The sequence below is a fragment of the Bufo gargarizans genome, chromosome 5 (genome assembly GCF_014858855.1).
Source record: "Bufo gargarizans isolate SCDJY-AF-19 chromosome 5, ASM1485885v1, whole genome shotgun sequence".
NCBI classification, from domain to species: Eukaryota; Metazoa; Chordata; class Amphibia; order Anura; family Bufonidae; genus Bufo; species Bufo gargarizans.
In genome coordinates this window covers 425765831-425784671 of record NC_058084.1, presented here as the reverse complement: position 1 = coordinate 425784671, position 18841 = coordinate 425765831, and the positions used below count along the sequence as shown (strand labels likewise).

Here is an 18841-nt window from a genome sequence, read left to right as displayed (position 1 = left end):
ACAGCGCTTGGAGACAGAACGAATACACTACCTGATGCGGGAGTAATCCGGCTGCGTGGCGCACATTAGGACCAGGATGGTGTCTTGGCAGTAACTGGAGATGGTACTGGTACCGCCCGATAAGGGAGTAACAGGGTTGCCTGAAACACTGAAGGACCAGGAAGGTGTGTGCAAAATAGCCCCTGTTGATAGCGCAATTACTCTGCCTGAGAATGGGTACCTAGCAACCATGACGGTCTGCCTGATGCAGCATATGGTGGTCATGGAAAACCCCCTGAGAAGGTGAAGGCGTACGTACCTGGGGAACAAACTAGGAGTGCCGGTGTGCTAAATACAGCGGGGGGAAAAAAGCAGGTGCTAGAACCTGCCATGGCGACTGCATCACCACACAATGGAGAGTCGGCAAACTGGCTTACCTTTATGGCTGGAAATTACCTTTACGACCAGAGGAGTCCCATTTGAGAATCCATGAAAAGGGGATACCAACCCTGGAGAAGAGAGGTCCCTCAGTGGACATTCATCTTTGACCACCTAGAGAGCTTCTGTATGGTGGAAGACAGCTTGGTGCTCTGCTCTGAGTCAGGATCGGTGCAGAGGAGTCCCCCGATTAGGAGAAAGAACAGGAGGAGATTCCCTCAGTGCCAGTCCTGGTCTGGGAGGAAACCGGAGGACAAGTGGGCCCCATAAGCTGTGTCCAGATAAGGTCCTGCATGGCTGAAGTGACTTACAGGACCTGGAAACGTAAGCGGGGGGGGGGGGGGGGGGGAGTCCCTGGAAGGGCAGAGGCGGCTGCAATTTGGGCAAGCAGGGAAGCAAGCGGTCCAAAGACACCATCATAGAGTGGGACAGTCGGGCAAGGTTCCCTATGTTAAACCCTTATAGCCCCTCTGAGGATACGAACCCGGGACCTCTACACGCAAGGCAGATGACTGACCAGTCAGCTACACAGTGGAGCCAGTGGAACCGACACAGGAAGAAGCAGGGCTACCTGAGGGGGCCTGGGTGCAAGGCACTGATTGCAGGGCAACTTTTCATCGCAGTAGGCGCACGCAAGTACGTGGCGATCCTGAGTGATGGGGCTTTTCTTGGAGTAGGGCATGAAGGCTAAGGGGGGGCCTGAAAGGAAAAAAAAACAAGCCAACCAGAGGCTGAGCTACCGAACCCCCGTTGCTGTGTTCCCAAGAGGTGCTGCAGCAGCCACATGAGGAGCAAGAAACTTATGGGAGAGATGCCTACACGTTCAGAGGTGCAGGCAAGATGGAGGCCTCAGAAGCTGAAAAGAAGCCCAACTCCGCCTACCGAGCAGAGTCTGGACTAAAAGGACACGGGGGACAGGAGACCTCTACCAAGAGCCGAGAGAAGTGGGCAGAGTTGAGGAAAAAAAGCAAGGGAAGCGGGGGTGGGGGAGTGGTTAGAGAAGAAGGGGAAAAAGCTGGGGCCTCGATTCTAGCGGTGGCCGGAAAAGATGCACTGTCGGAGGGTAAGGGCCACGGGAAAAGGGAGAGAAAAACTAGGTGGGTAGCAACTCATGGGGGGGGGGGGGGGGGGGGGAGATTGGGTGAGAAACAGGGCAAAGGGAGGACCAGGGGCCCAGGGACCACAAGCTAGGGAAAATTGCGGCCTAGTCCCAGCAAAGAGCGGGGACTAAATTAGAAGGGGAGGCCAGGAAGGTTTTGTGACCAGGCAAGGGATGGGGAGCCCAGAAGGGAGAAGGAAACAACCCCCCACCGAGATGGATGGGGTGGGGGAGGTACAAGGGGACATAGAAGTACAAAAAAAAACAGGAAAGATAGGAAATAGAGGGGGGGGGGCGGCGCGGCGCGGCGGCGTAACTCAGGGGACCCCTATGGAGAAGGGCTGGGACGGGGGGGGTGGGGGGAATACTCACCGTCCAACATCTTTGGGCGCCGCAGGGTCACCCCTTCGGCAAACTCGCACTTAAGTGGGATTTCCGGCATGCCACTGCGGATGCAGTAATGGGGGACTGGGTGACCGGCGAGGTACCGGAGTACGCGCCCACAGGGGGTGCTACTAAAGTGGATATCCACGATGAAGACCCTCCTGCAGCAGGGATAGGCCTGCAGAAAAAAAGAATAAAATAAAAAACAGAAATAAAGACAAAAAAGCAGCAAGACCTCCAAAATATCAGAGCAGGTCATGTCTGCCTCCTACGGACACTAGACTAAAACTGATTAGTCTAGTGGCTGTGGAGAGGGTCTAGACCACCTGGGCAAAGCCAACACTTCTTTTTCTTGTGTCAGCCTCCCAGTGACAGCTGGGCATATACCCATGGTGCTGTGTCCCCCAATGCCATTAACGAGAAACATCATTTTTCTCACCAATGTGGGCACATATGAACATGGGACTAACACAGATGCCTTCAGCTGCCAAGTGCACAAGTAACAGGTCACCCAGTGTCATAGGGACAAATCTGCTGACAGATTCCCTTTAAAGGGGTATTCCGGTTACTATAATTATAACTTATGTTTTAGACTAATTCATCATCAATAATTACCTAATATAATGTAAATTTTACTGTTCAGTAGTTATAAAAGTAGTTTTCTTCCCCTAGTACCCGCTGTGTTTCCTCATAAATTACCATGGCATCAACCTGTAGTTCTGAGCCTTTATAAGGTCGAGCATGCTCAGTGTGTTACTATCAGTTCTCTAGCTAAATGTCTTGTGAAACAAAGGGCGTGTCAGTGCGCTGGTGATCACTGAATAGTGGGGGCGTGACCGGACTGTATATCAGGCAGCCAATCAGTAAACACCAACACGCACAGCAGGAAAGCTAGGGATTGTAGTCTTTGCAGTTTTGGGAGGGAAGATCAGGAGCCATGATTCTCTGTGTGTTGCAGGCTCACACAGGAGCCAGACAAATGGATTGCAAGGCAAGTCGAAACTCTGGCTATAGGTATAGGTTCTGGTTGGTTCACAGCTTGCAGCCTTAATGAAGTTTTTAAAAAATTAAGTTACTTTACCGGAATACCCCTTTAACTTTAAGTTATAGAAACATCTGCAGGTTGTGCCCCCAAACCCCCCTCTTCCATGGACCGCGTGCTCTAATGAACACAGAATGAGGTCAGAATTTTTAACTTACGTTCTCGGCGGCACATAATTTCTGTAATAAATTGTTCACGGGGATAGAGGACTGTGGCCAGCATTTGGGGAATTGCTGCCCCACTTCTGTAGTCTTGACTCGGATATATCTCGATTTATATGGTACTACAAATAAATCATCATCGTTTGGTATTTTCGTTCCAGACAGGAGCGATTCTACGCTCTGTAGGTCCACAAACTCCACAACGGCGTGAGTGCCCTAGAAGAAAGCACAAAATAAAAAGACGGCGCTATGAGAATAGTATCAAGAATCTGTACAATCCATGGCACGTAAAGCGAGGTCACGTCTGAAACCATAAAACAGAATATAAAGACGTTAAAGGGTTTCTCCAGTCTTATGTAAATAACGCTTAATGGGAACCCGTCCGAATCTTTATGCTGTCCGCACTGGGGATATCCTGCAGCGGTGACGGATACTCTGATATCAGCGTTCTGTTACTCATGAGCTAATATATTAAAGGGGATTTCCGGGAACTCAATATTAAGGACCTTTAATCAGGATAGTTCACTAACATCAGTTAACCTGACTCCCGACACCCCCATCCATCAGCTGTTGGAAAAGACTGCAGCACTTGGGTGGGTGCTGCGGCCTTATCATTGTATATCAAGAACAGCGCCATACATTGTATAGTGGCTATGCTTGGTATCGCAGTATTGTATCCCATTCATCTGAAAGGGACTGAGCCCACACAAGGGCCATGTGATTGATGGACTGAGGAAGAATCTGCTGAGTGCTGCAGCCCCTTCAAAAAGCGGACCAGCAAGTCAGACCCACGTTCAAGATGGGTCATCCATATCTAAATCCCTGAAAGTCTTTGTAAACGGCTCCTGAGAACTTGCTGAATAATCATCGTAGCTTGTGCCGGAGAAGAGTCCTGGTCATTCCTGAGCTCCTGCTCTGCCCACTACCTGCTGACGACTGGCCGCCATGTCCCTGTGGGGGAGCAGAGATCATGAATAAGGGCTCATGCAAGTGACTGCATCCATTTTGCGGTCCGCAAAAACACAGATCCTGGCAGTGTGCATTCTGCCATTTTCTAAATATATATATATATTTTTTAAGCAAACTCCTCTAGAAATGTTCTATTCTTGTCCACAAAACGACAAGATTAGGACATGTTCTATCTTTTTTGTGGGGCCGCAGAATGGATGTGGAAAGCACACAGTGTGCTGTCCGCATCTTAAAGACACTGAAATGAATGCGGATCTAATGCCGACCAGACATACGGCCGTGTGCATAAGCCCTACCCCTGATCACTTCTAATACATCAATGGGCCTGGGTGCCTTTCTTGAAAGTGATAATAGAATAGACAAGCTCTGACAGTCACCAACTGTGAATGGAGGATCCTGTCTTATCTAGAGGTGATATCATTACAGGCAGGATTAGAATGACAGATAAGCAGATAACTGCAGTAAAGGGATCTGTACAGACCAAAAAGTGCCACCTATTATTATTAGACTTAGTGGCCAGTGTGAAAACCGCAGGATTTTTGGCTTTAGTTAAAATATAAAAAGTGACATATGTCTGAAGGTTCTCATTTATCCAGGTCATGGTATATCTGTAAAGAATAAATCAAGGCAACTGGACGTACTGTAGATTTGTTGAAAACGTTTCACTCGTTCTTCCACCGAGCTTTCTCGATTCTGAGCGATTGTACAAGAATTCTCTGGGAATAAATATGTAACTGAATCAACATCTGGTAATTATACCCAGCATGGGGTCATGCTGGGTATAATGACCTCTGACCCCATGCTGGGTATAATGACCTCTGACCCCATGCTGGGTATAATGACCTCTGACCCCATGCTGGGTATAATTACCAGATGTTGATTCCGTTACATATTTATTCCCAGAGAATTCTTGTACAATCGCTCAGAATCGAGAAAGCTCGGTGGAAGAACGAGTGAAACGTTTTCAAGAAATCTACAGTTGCCTTGATTTATTCTTTACAGATATAAAAAGTGACATAGAAAATTAAAAATAATATCAGCAGCAATGATTTAAAAATATGTTAAACATAAACTGATTAAAACAGCAGGTCATTTCCTGATGACACATTCCCTTTAACACTGCAATACTGTTAGTTTAAACTGGGGAAGCCAAAGACCTTCCACACGCACAGAAAATCTGCGCAGGACTTACAAAATGAGGCAACCCAAAAAATAAAAAGGTGGCGGCTTTTAATGGGTTAAACTGGATGAGCTTAAAGCGGTTTGTGCAACCAGTACAAACTGATGACCTATCCTCAGGATATGGCATCAATATCTGATCGGTCCGACTCCCCGCACCCCTGCCGATCAGCTGTTTGAAGAGAAGGTGGGGCTCCTCACTGCTTCTCCTTCAAGACTACACTGCACATTGTCTCGTCTGCAGCGGCGGTGCGGTCAGTCAAGTGACTGGAACAAGCACTTAGAATTACACTGCGCCGCCGAGACTTCGCACAGTGTAATCTTGAAGTAGCAGCAGCATTGGGGCTTCAAAGAGCAAATAGATGATCAGCGGATGTGTTGGGAGTCGGACCCTCACCGATCAGATACACTGGCTGCACAGCACAACCCCTTTAAACTCTCATGATTGAGCCCGTCTGGGACACCTCCCTCCTGTACCCATCACAGGAGGTGGAAAAAGCAAAGATATAAATTACAAGTTTTACTGAATCATTTCCCGCAAGACCATTTATCCATCTGCTCCGCTCCTCCTGCTCTATAACGGGCGGCCTGCAGATTGCTCCGCCTTTTGTGGTGATGCGTTCCCTTTAAAGTAATAAGGTTATTACAGTTCTATGAATACCTTATAAGTAAATTTTTTAAAATGTATTCACTGTAGGTGCAAAAAAAGTACTTCAGTCTAAACTCATATCTTGCGGACATTATTTTAGCCCAGTGGACCTGTCAGCAGGGACAACCCTATTAAACCAGGTATGCTGGCTGGTAGGGTTGATTCTGATTAAAAAGATACATTAATTGCCCAAATCAGTTGCACTGTTCCAGAGCCATCTTAAAGGGATTCTGTCACCAAGTTTTGGGCTATAGAGCTGCGGACATGCACGGCTAGATCGCCGCTAGCACGTCCGCAATATAGGGCTGTGTGGTTTTAATTTCTTATTAAAAAAACGCCTGTGAAGGAGCCCAGCACCGCCTATGTCCTCCGAATCTCCTCCTTTCATCAACTATAGATTGCCGAGCTCGCGCATGCGCAGTGCCGGTATAGTCTTCCTTCCCTGTGCTGGCATCAGCCTCAGCGAAAGAACTGCGCATCGCAAGATTGCGGCAATCTATAGTTGATGAAAGGAGGAGATTCGGAGGACATAGGCAGTGCTGGGCCCCTTCACAGGCAGGCGTGGCTGGGATCCAGGAAGGTTAGTACAGCCCCTTGAACACATACAAGACTCATTTACACATCTATAAAATGCTTTTTTAAAGAAATTAAAAGCATACAGCCCTATAGGACAGATATATTGCGGACATGCTAGCGGCGATCTAGCCGTGCATGTCCGCAGCTGTATAGCCCAAAACTTGGTGACAGAATCCCTTTAATTTAAATCAATATGCTAATGATGGGCTTCAGTGCACTATTGGTGGGCCCTAGCCCCCTCCCCTTTCCCATCTTAGCCGTGCCCCCCCTTCCCTTGATGGACAGGCATCATTACTGTGCTCTTGCCTGGCCCGGTCATCCTGCGTGCACCGCTGATACTAAAACTAGCGTGCACCGCTGATTAGAGAATCAATGGTGCATGAGCAGGATAGCAGGGCAGACATGAGCACAATGATCAGGCCTGGCCTTGTCAGTCAGTGCTTAGTTGGGAAAGCTAAGAAGCTGCAGTGCACCGAGGGGGCTAGGGGCCACCCTTCAGTGCACTGAAGCACCAATTAGCATATTGATTAAAGCGGATTTCTCTTAAGCGGTACAGTGGATTTAGAGGACTACAGTATGGTTTTAATCAGCATGATAAACCATACCAGGTAGTATGCCTGGTTTAATAGGGTTGATCCTGCTGACAGGTCCTCTTTATGGGATTAGCATTTAACATGTTTCTTTAATCGAATAACGTATCTTTGAGAGAGTTCCTCTGCATAAGCGCTGAACGCCAAGCTCAAATGCAACGTGAACAGGAAGTACTCGGGCCCGATCCAGCGTCCCACAATAACTGCCAATAGAAATGATTAGCTGTATCGGCAGCGGTCAGCTGATCAGTATATAAAGGGCTTGTCTTTGTGATTCCATATACCCTTTTATGGGTCCTTACTATGAGGCTACAGTACAGGAACGCTGAGCCAATACTTACATTACTGTCAAAGAAGAAGTGACTGGCCACCTCTCCGTACTGGGACAGATACTTCAGAAACTTGCTCTCGTTGATTCTGGCCGGGCAGCCGATCAGCAGCGAATGCCTGGCCTGTTCGTGCCGCACGCTCTGCACATCCGAGAAGTTTCTCGTGACATGATGCTGATCTGTGAAGTATAGAAAAGGACGGTCAGACATGGAAGCCGAGCTCTTCTGTATACGGGAGTAAGGCCTCATGCCGTGGCTCGCCAGTTCCGTGCATTGGGGAACGCAGTTTGTGGTCCCCAAAGCACGGGCAACATCCGTGCTGCTGCCACAACAGATCCAGACCCGTTCAACTTGAACGGGTCCGTGACCCGTCCGCCCCGCAAAAAAATAGAACATGTGCTATTTTTTTGCGGTGCGGAGGCAGGGAGAGAAACCCCACGGAAGCAAGTGAATGGGTCTGCATCCGTGATGCGGTGTGCACACGGCGGCCGCCCGTATATCGCGGAGCCGCTGTTTGCGGGCCACATTACGGACACAAAAGTATATAGGAAAGTTCAGAAGGCTCACTACTTGTAATCAGGGTCAGGTGCTCTGGTCTGATTTGAATCACCCTATTCAAAAACAGATAAGTAGAAAGAAAAAACGACCGGCACTCTTACAATGGGAGTAATGTGAGGGGACTAAAATAAGGTTAACACTATTTAATAACATTTATATCATACGATTCAATAAATTGAAATACACAGATACATAAAATACATAAAAAAATAAAATAAAGATATACTGGATGGGATTATAAGTCCAAGTATTAACTATTAATGCTCAGGAGGACATACCGGATACCCACTGATTTTAATGAGATCCGTCAGCTTTCCGACATAAATGCCGACTTTTGCCCAAATATCACTATTTGTCTGGCTGAAAGCCCCCATTTATGCCGGAAAGCCACCAGATCCCATTATAGCGAAGAGAGATCTGGTGCTGCCCGGTGTTATGCGGCTGCACTGGATACGGTAAATCAGGTCGTCTGCCTGAACAAATTATCCCCTTTGGCGCAGATATGAACGTAACCTTAGCTGTGCAGTCCAGATGCCAGAGCTGCCCCAGAACAGCTGGTCCGCAGGGGTGCAGGTTCCGGACCCCCACTGATGAGTACAGAAGCGAGCTGTACTTACCTAGTGGATAAAGCGCCACCGCTCCTCCCGGCCGGGCTCCGTTCACCTGTTCGCAGTGGTTATGTCACACAGACAGTGCGTGACTGCTGCAGCCAATCACTGGTTTCAGCGATCATGTGCTGTATACCACCGAGTCCAGTGACTGGCTGCAGCGGTGTCTGGAGAATGTGGCGACGTCACTGCTGTAGCCAATAAGATGACGCTGAAGAGCGGGGGATGGCATAGTATATGGCACGTATAGATATAGCCATGGCCTTCAGGTGTACAGAGATCTGCATTGCAAACCTACGGCAGTCCACGGTGCAGCCATGGCGGGCGTCACTGCACAGTCCTCTGCTGCACGGCCATGGCATTTATGGGCACCTCACTGAACATGGCCGCTGAGATGGCACAGTCTCTTGATGCAGCACATGCAGAACACTGCACCGCTCCTCCATTATTCCTCCTGGAAATGTATTACATTATATTGGCAAGTGTCACCATTCCCTTTCTCAATGGGTCATGCCCCTACACAATCAGTGCTGACAGGGACAGAGTATCAATTGGTTACTCCTTTTCCAGGAGGAATAACAGAGGAATACTAGAACTAGAGCTGTAAGAAAAGATGTTTCAGGACAGATTCAGGATCCTGGGAAAGCTGGGTGAAGACTACAGAGGGGCAAATAACGCACAATACAGCCAGGTGGTGGTGCTATGGAGCTACACACCACGTGGGGGGGACTACAAGTCCCAGCAGTCTCCCTCCACTATAGGTACGGACATTGAAGCTTTGACCCCACGTCTCCACCACCATGGCGACCACACGTGGGTCACCGCAGCAGTGACCTCCACACTGTGACACCCCGGCGGGAGGACCGATAGCACCCCACATCGTGACGGGGGCCTCACCTGCAGTCTCCGCCGCCAGAGGCCGCTGCTTCTTCCCCGCCGAGGTGCTCAGGGCCCGGCAGGTAGCCCTAAGCACAGAATTCAACCTGATGCAGTTCACCATGACACTTGCCGGGCACTGACTTCCGCGCATGCGTGACACTCACCTACGGCTCGCCAAAGGGTTCAAAACACTTCGGAAATGTTCGATGCGCGTTGGATAAAGCGAAAGTGAGAGATTTTAGTACTTTACAGCTGATAGAGGAATAGAAACAGCGGACAGGAGCCCATGTCTAGTTATGAGGGGTTTGTGTGTTTTAATAATTAATAAACAGTATAGGAGACGGTCTTTTATGTGTGGCAGGTTTACTACGTTTAGAAACCTTCAAGAGGGAACAGCAGGGAGTGTCTTAAAGGGCATGTTCACCTAAGGGCTTGTTCACACGAAGGTAAGGGCTCTGTGCTCGTGCTGCGGGCCGCATACGGCGGTTCCGCAATACACGGATCACCAGCCGTTTGCATTCCGCATCATGGGTGCCGACTCAATTCACTTGAATGGGTCCGCAAATCCAGAGATACGGTGCGAAAGGGAACGGAACCCCATGGAAGCACTATGGAGTACTTCTGTGGTGTTCCGTTCCGCAAAAAGATAGAACTTGTTCAATCTTTTTGCGGAACGGACAGATTGCGGACCCCATTCAAGTGAATGGGTCTGCGATCTGTATGCGGCTGCCCCACGGTGGGTGTCCGTGCATTGCGGATCGCAATTTGCGGCCCACAGAACGGAGCCCTTACGTTTGTGTGAACAAGCCCTAAAGGAATTTTTGTGTCTGAAAACACCACCATGGGATCTATTCCAGAAATTACAGGCTGACCCTAAGGCCTATTGCACACGACCATTTGGCTTTTTCAGTGTTTTGCGGTCCGTTTTTCACGGATCCGTTGTTCCGTTTTTTGTTTCCGTTGTGTTTCAGTTTCTGTCCTGTTTTTCCGTTCCGTTTTTCCGTATGGCGTATACAGTAATTACATAGAAAAAATTGGGCTGGGCATAACATTTTCAGTAGATGGTTCCGCAAGAACGGATACGGAAGACATACGGATGCATTTCCGTATGTGTTCCGTTTTTTTTGCTGACCCATTGACTTGAATAGAGCCACGGAACGTGATTTGCGGGCAATAATAGGACATGTTCTTTCAACGGAACGAAAATACGGAATGCATACGTAGTACATTCCGTTTTCTTTGAGGACCCATTGAAATGAATGGTTCCATATACGGACCGTATACGAAACGCAAAAAACGGCCCATAAACGGAAAAAAAAAAACGGTTGTGTGCATGAGGCCTTAGGCCTCTTGCACATGACCATATGGCTTTTCAGATCCGCAAAAAATACATATGACATCCGTGTGCATTCCGTTTTTTGCGGAACGGAACTGCTGGCCCCTGATGGACAAGGATAGCATTGTTCTGTTATGCGGACAATAATATGAAATGTTCTGTCTTTGAACGAAAACAGAAGGCATACGGAGTACCTTCCGTTTTTTTGCAGATCCATTGAAATGAATGGTTCCGTATACGGTCTGTATATGGAACGCAAAAAAACGGAACGTAAAGGGGAAAAAAAATGTTCGTGTGCAAGAGGCCTAAGGCCCCTTGCAGACGAGCGAGTATTCCGTGCGGGTGCAATGTGTGAGGCCTCCTGCACACAAACGTGTGTGCCCCGTGGCCGTGCTGTGGCCCACAAATTGCGGGCTGCAATGCACGAACACCGACCGTGGGGCAGCAGCAGAGGATCGCGGACCAATTCACTTTAATGGGTCCGCGATCTGCCCGTTCCGCAAAATGATAGGACATATTCTATCTTTTTGCGGAACGGAAGTATGGGACGAAACCCCACGGAAACACTCCATAGTGTTTCATTTCCGCACCATTCCGCATCTCTGGATTTGCGGACTCATTCAAGTAAATGAGTCCGCATCCGTGATGCGGAATGCCCACGGAATGGCGCCCGTGTATTACGGATCCGCAATGCGGTCCGCAATACGGCAATGGGCAGCACATGTTCGTGTGCAGGAGGCCTGATGAAAACGCATTGCGCCCACACGGAATCCGGACCCATTTATTTCAATGGGGCTGTGTACTTTGTTTCAGTTGTTTCTGTGATGTAGTGAAATATAATTACACCACTTCATACGTTTCAAAGGCTTTTATCGACAATTACATGACATTTATGCAGAGTCAGTATTTGCAGTGTTGGCCCTTCTTTTTCAGGACCTCTGCAATTCGACTGGGCATGCTCTCAATCAACGTCTGGGCCAATTCCTGACTGATAGCAACCCATTCTTTCATAATCACTTCTTGGAGTTTGTCAGAATTAGTGGGTTTTTGTTTGTCCACCCGCCTCTTGAGGATTGACCACAAGTTCTCAATGGGATTAAGATCTGGGAAGTTTCCAGGCCATGAACCCAAAATGTCAACGTTTTGGTCCCCGAGCCACTTAGTTATCACTTTTGCCTTATGGCACGGTGCTCCATCGTGCTGGAAAATGCATTGTTCTTCACCAAACTGTTGTTGGATTGTTGGAAGAAGTTGCTGTTGGAGGGTGTTTTGGTACCATTCTTTATTCATGGCTGTGTTTTTGGGCAAAATTGTGAGTGAGCCCACTCCCTTGGATGAGAAGCAACCCCACACATGAATGGTCTCAGGATGCTTTACTGTTGGCATGACACAGGACTGATGGTAGCGCTCACCTTTTCTTCTCCGGACAAGCCTTTTTCCTGATGCCCCAAACAATCGGAAAGAGGCTTCATCGGAGAATATGACTTTGCCCCAGTCCTCAGCAGTCCATTCACCATATTTTCTGCAGAAGATCAGAAGTGGCTTCTTTGCTGCCCTTCTTGACACCAGGCCATCTTCCAAAAGTCTTCGCCTCACTGTGCGTGCAGATGCGCTCACACCTGCCTGCTGCCATTCCTGAGCAAGCTCTGCACTGGTGGCACTCCGATCCCGCAGCTGAATCCTCTTTAGGAGACAATCCTGGCGCTTGCTGTACTTTCTTGGACGCCCTGAGGCCTTCTTAGCAAGAATTGAACCTCTTTCCTTGAAGTTCTTGATGATCCTATAAATTGTTGATTGAGGTGCAATCTTAGTAGCCACAATATCCTTGCCTGTGAAGCCATTTTTATGCAACGCAATGATGGCTGCACGCGTTTCTTTGCAGGTCACCATGGTTAACAATGGAAGAACAATGATTTCAAGCATCACCCTCCTTTTAACAGGTCAAGTCTGCCATTTTAACCCAATCAGCCTGACATAATGATCTCCAGCCTTGTGCTCGTCAACATTCTCACCGGAGTTAACAAGACGATTACTGAAATGATCTCAGCAGGTCCTTTAATGACAGCAATGAAATGCAGTGGAAAGTTTTTTTGGGGATTAAGTTAATTTTCATGGCAAAGAAGGACTATGCAATTCATCTGATCTCTGTCACCACCAGACATCTGAGAAGCTCTGACAGATGCCTTTCAGAACCTCCTCCTTGAGCTTCCTTTGTTTTGCTTTCAGTTCCTCATCTCGTTAGCCTCTCTCAGCTGTCATGTAGTTGTACTGATTGCATCCCTTTAAATTCCTCCCCATAGTGCATCAGTGCGCGGTTTATATTACTTCCTGGAGTGTGTGTGCATGCTGATCCTACTTCCCAGTCTTCTACAAGATAAGTGTTGTGCATTTATTTGTGTTTTTCTGTTTGCTGGATCCCAGGTGACCCTGACTCCCTCCGTATCTAGTGTAGGGAGCCGGTGGTCGTGTCCCCTCACTATTATAGGGTGTTCAGGTGTTATACAGTCGAGGTACGAGGATATGCGATCATCTACCATTGGGATTTTCGCATAGGCTGAGCAGTCAGGGAGAGTGCCAGGTCTAATGCAGGGGTCTCCCTTTTTGTTCCTTAGTTTTGGATCCAGTGAGTCGTATATTCATTTTGTGTTGTCTTGTTTCCTGTACACCTTCCGTGACAATCTCTCTTCATAACATTCTGGAGTATATGCAAATTGCTATTATAAAAACTTAAGCAGCAACTTTTCCAATTTCCAATATTTATGTAATTCTCAAAACTTTTGGCCACGACTGTACATGTGCGTTGGTTTTCACGCATCACTTGTGCGTTACGTGAAAATCGCAGCATGTTCTATATTCTGCGAGTTTCACGCAACGCTGGCCCCATAGAAGTGAATGGAGCTGCATGAAAAATGCATCCACAAGCAAGTGCGGATGCAATGCGTTTTTCACGCATGATTGGTAAGAGATGTTTGTATACATACAGTTTTGTATCACGCACGTGCAAAACACATCTCCACCCTACGTCTCCACCACCATTGCGACCGCACGTGGGTCACCGCAGCAGTGACCTCCACACTGTGACACCCCCGGCAGGAGGACTGATAGCACCCCACATCGTGACGGGGGCCTCACCTGCAGTCTCCGCCGCCAGATCCCGGTGACAGGTTCCCTTTAACACCGGGTATTTGACACCAATGGTTTGATGATATTTTGAGTTTTGCGACTTTGTTTATAAATAAAAGTAATTTTTTCCTGTCATTTTCAAAAATAAAATGCGGCCAAAAATAATACAGATTGTTGTCTGTTATGGTCCCCTTGTGGGACTATTAAGACTATTAAGTGGTAAAAAAAAAAAGTAAAAACAAACAAACATTTATTAAATAATATAATCCCTTTTTCAATGAAAAAAACTGCAAGATAAAATCCCTCCCATATGTTTGGTATCGCTGCGTCCATAACGACCCACACTACATAAATATGATGTAAATGATCCCCTACGGTGAATGCCGTAAAAAAATAAAAATAAATGACAGAATTGCTAATTGCTCATTTATACTTAGTTGCCACTGAAAAAACTTAATAACAAACGATCAAAAGCGTAAGTTACTCCAAAATGGTACCAATGAAAACTATAAGTCGTCCCGCAAAGATCAAGCAATCACACAACTCCATAGAAAGAAAAACAGTACAATTGAATGGAGGCTCTAGGACCCTGTTGGGCCGCCTCTAGCCTGGATACAAGATAAGATACGGTTGGCCATGGAGGTATAAAGGTTCCATGAGGTATCCTGTGGCAGATTTGCCCACAGATGTTACAGCTGGTCCTGTAGATCCTGCGCACTCGTAGAATGCCGAAGCTGACGTCCCATAAATGCTCCATTGGCGATAAGTCTGGAGATCAGGCAGCAGAAGGAAGTGTTTTCATCTGGAGGAGACATTCCTGGGAAACCCTTGCTCTTTGTGGATGAGCTTTAGGGTTCATGCTCACGAACGTATTTTCTTTCCATGTCCGTTCTGTTTTTTGCGGACAGTATGCTCGCAAATGAGTCCGCAAAAAATAAAAATAGAAGTTACTTGTAGGATAACAGGCCGAACTGGATGGACAAATGTCTTTTTTCAGCCTTATGTACTATGTTACTATGTTACTCCGTGTGCATTCCGTATGTCCGTATTTCTGTTCCGCCATGAGAGGCAACACGTGTGGTCTCAGAATATCCTGCACATATATAAGATTGCGCTGTTACTGTCCCTCATATCACTACTAGGGGTGACCGACTGTCCTAAGCGATGTCCCTCTAGATCATCACACCAGCAGTTGGGGCAGTGTGTCCACAGTAAAGGCAGGATTGAAGCGCCCACCACGAGGCCTCCATACTCGAACCTGAACGTTGTGGGATCTTAAACAGAACCTGGAATGATTGCTAAAGACGATATGGTTCTGGTCCACAGCAGACCAGTTCTCATTCATAACACTTCTGCAAATGATGGTGGCAGCAGCTGTCTGTCATTGGCAGGTTACCATGGGCACTAGTGTTGAGCGAATTGAAATTGACATTGGAAAAATTTAATTCGTTGTGAAGCTGAATTTCCTCGCGCTTCGTGATAAATCAGATTTTTTTCTAAAACGGCTGCTGCACATATGAAAGTAAGAAGCCCCGGGAACGAGGGATCACCCATAATGCTGTGTAGCCAGCCAATCAGCAGGTAGCCATCCCCTGTGATGTCTCAGCCATTTTCCAGTGAACTTAGTGCAGGGAGAGACGTTACAGGCACTAGGGACAGTGGTCAGGAAACAATTTATTTACAAAAAATTACTTTTGAGCAGTTCAGGGAAAGATTATTCATAGTGTAGGAAAAGGATAGGGAGGCATTATCCACACTGTAGGGAGAGAGCAGGGACCGATATGGGAGTGTACAGCCCGGGTAATAGGAGCGATTACTATTACACCTTGCTGCACTAGTTGGGGTTACAAAGCATTCTAAGGCTACTTTCACACTAGCGTTCGGGTTTCCGTTCGTGAGCTCCGTTTGAAGGGGCTCACGAGCGGACCCGAACGCAGCCGTCCAGCCCTGATGCAGTCTGAATGGAGGCGGATCCGCTCAGACTGCATCAGTCTGGCGGCGTTCAGCCTCCGCTCCGCTCGCCTCCGCACGGACAGGCGGACAGCTGAACGCTGCTTGCAGCGTTCGGGTGCCCGCCTGGCCGTTCGGAGGCGTGCGGATCCGTGCGGATCCGTCCAGACTTTCAATGTAAGTCAATGGGGACGGATCCGTTTGAAGATGCCACAATGTGGCTCAATCTTCAAGCGGATCCGTCCCCCATTGACTTTACATTGAAAGTCTGGACGGATCCGTCCCAGGCTATTTTCACACTTAGCTTTTTTTTGCTAATATAATGCAGACGGATCCGTTCTGAACGGAGCCTCCGTCTGCATTATTATGAGCGGATCCGTTCAGAACGGATCCGCCCGAACGCTAGTGTGAAAGTAGCCTTATACTACAGATTTTAGGTTGTTTACATTCTTTTATACATAAGTAATTCCATTAATCCTTCATTCTGTTATTGGGGTGAAATTGCTGCCCGTTACTACAGATTTTGGAGGTTCACATTCTTTTATACATAAGTAAATTCGTTAATCCTTAATTGTGTAATTGGGGTGAAATTGCGGCCTAATACTACTAGGGTGCTCATGTTCTCATATATAAGTACATCTATTCATCCTTGTTTCGGGGGGGGGGGGCCCTGACACCACTGCTAACAGACAGGTGACAGGCCCTTCTAAGGGAACGAGCAGTGGCAGAAATGTTTCTGGAACTGGCAGAAGTAGCAGCAGAAGAAAGGGGGGTGGCAGCAGTCATAGCGACAGGCCAGAGCTTCCTCTGTCATCCAGCGGTCGTGTTTTGACCAGCAACCCAGCTGTCCTTGAATGATTGTCTCGGTCTTCTACCTCATCTTAACTGACATCAGACACCCCCAGGCAGAAGTCGGTGGGTTTCTCTAACACCACGCTAGTTGGCATGGCCCAGGAACAAGCTATGTGCCCCCACCTGTCCTGAACCTGCCTATTTATTTTTTTGCTCCTTTTGCTTGGGAAGTATTGTATGCCTTCGGCTCTGCTCCACTTTTCAGCGAGGACAAACTTATTGAGGACAGTCAGCAGCTACTGCCCAGCCGAGATCTGGAGGAGAGATCTGCTGCTTTCTCTGGTAGGTGGGCAAGTAGTGACAATGAGAGTTGCGTGGGAGCTAGTGTTGTGAGTGGTCAGGCACGCGGCCCTGAGACGGCCCTGAGGGTGACATCAGTGACGTCCAGACAGTAGTGGATGATGTAGCCGATCGCACATGGGAGCCGGGTGTAGAGGGGGCTTCATCATCAGGGGATGAGGGTGGCAGCTTGTGCGTGCGACAGCAGTGTGAGATCTGGAGCCAAATGTGCCTGGGGTAGACCGTCTGCCACTCAGGAGCCTACATGTCTGGAAACAACTAGCGGTGTGCACAGGCTCATAGAGGCAGTATACAGTTAGCACGTAGTGGTGGGAAGAAAATGCCATACTCGGCAGGGTGGGAATTTTTCATCAAGTAGCCGGAGGATGTCGCCGTGTGTAGAATCTGTAGGCAGAAGGTGAAGAGTGCCCAGGGTGCCAATGTTGACACCGCGGCCCTGCGTCAACACATGCAGCGACACCATAAAGTGGCCTGGGAAAACCGTGGTGCTAATTTTGTACAGCCTGATGGAGCAACTGCTGCATCACCCAGTGGCCCGCACCCCTTCTCCAGCAGTCAAGGCTCCACCACCTTAGCAGAAGGGAGCTGTGTTTCCTTCCCATCATCTACTGGTCCTGATGCTCCTCCTACTCCTCGTCACTCATTTCCCTAGCAATCGATCACTGAGGCAATTTCAAAAAGGCAACAGTATGAGTGCACTCATCCAATGGCGAGAAGCTGAACCTGCTCCTGGCCAAGTTGCTGGTGCTACAGTCCCTCCCTTTCCATGTGGTTGACTCTGCACCTTTCAGAGAACTGATGGCTTGTGCCGAGCCAAGGTGGAGAGTCCCAAGCCGTCATTGCTTTTCCAAAAAGGCTATACCAGCCCTATACACGTATGTTGAACAGAAGGTGGGCCAGTCCTTGAGCCCTTTTAAAAGGGTTTTCCGAGATTGAAATACTGATGACCTATCCTTTGGTATCCGATTGATGGGGGTCTGGCACCTCCGCCGATCAGCTGTTTGAGAAGGCACTGGCGTGCCTGCAAGTGCCGCGGCCTTCTCCGTGCTCACCAAGCACAGTGCCGTACGTTTAATAGTGGCTGTGCTTGGTATCGCAGCTCGTCCACATTCACTTCTATAGGGCTAAGCTGTGCCTAGGCCACGTGACCGATGAAAGTAACGTCACAATCCCTAGGGAAAGCAGAGAGAAGGCCGATGTGCTACTGCGAGCTCCACTGCCTTCTTAAACAGCTGATTGAAGGGGGTCTCAGGTGTTGGATCCCAACCGATCAGATACTAATGACCTATACAGAGGATAGATCATCAGTATTTAAGTTTCAGAAAATCTCTTTATTGTCTGTAATGAGAAAATTGCCATAATGTAGATGAGTTTGATTCTGCCTCTTCTTCTAAACAGAAAATCTCCATCTAGATTGAAAGGAAGATCTTACATTTGTGAGAAGCTATCATTCCTCTGGAACTGTGCTTTTGGGAAACTTGCTGCCCTTAAAATGTATACATTTTTCACCCTGTGAGACAGAAGTCATTGCCAAGAAAGGCAAAGCAAAGCATCTGTTCCTTGCTTCTGGCCTTGCGGTTGTGATAGAGGTCTACAGATCATGCTGCTTGCATATTGCTTATTTCCTGCTGTTACTTTTTTTATCTCTCTTTCTACATATAGCCCTGGAGTGTTGGCTTTTACGCTTGATCCTCAGGCATGGGAATATTTTGGGACTTGATACCTAAGGCAGGTATAATAAGGATATAAAAGGGGACAAACAATTCAAATCCACAATAAAATTGTGACTACACATTTATTAACTGCTAACCCTGCACTAAATACAAATGCTCTGATTGCT

The 18841-nt window shown here is 47.9% G+C and overlaps 1 protein-coding gene across 1 annotated transcript in view; it reads right to left on the bottom strand.

Moving 5' to 3' along the window:
- Positions 1-9591, bottom strand: part of LOC122939162 (mitochondrial poly(A) polymerase) — a 38603-nt gene extending 29012 nt beyond the window's left edge. Inside the window, exons 1-3 of the mRNA XM_044295164.1 lie at positions 9459-9591; positions 7408-7574; positions 3101-3319 (exon numbers count right to left, since the gene is read on the bottom strand). Coding sequence (XP_044151099.1) covers positions 3101-3319; positions 7408-7574; positions 9459-9591 — 519 coding nt within the window. The remainder of the gene's footprint in view (positions 1-3100; positions 3320-7407; positions 7575-9458) is intronic.
- Between the last annotated feature and the right edge of the window lie 9250 nt (positions 9592-18841).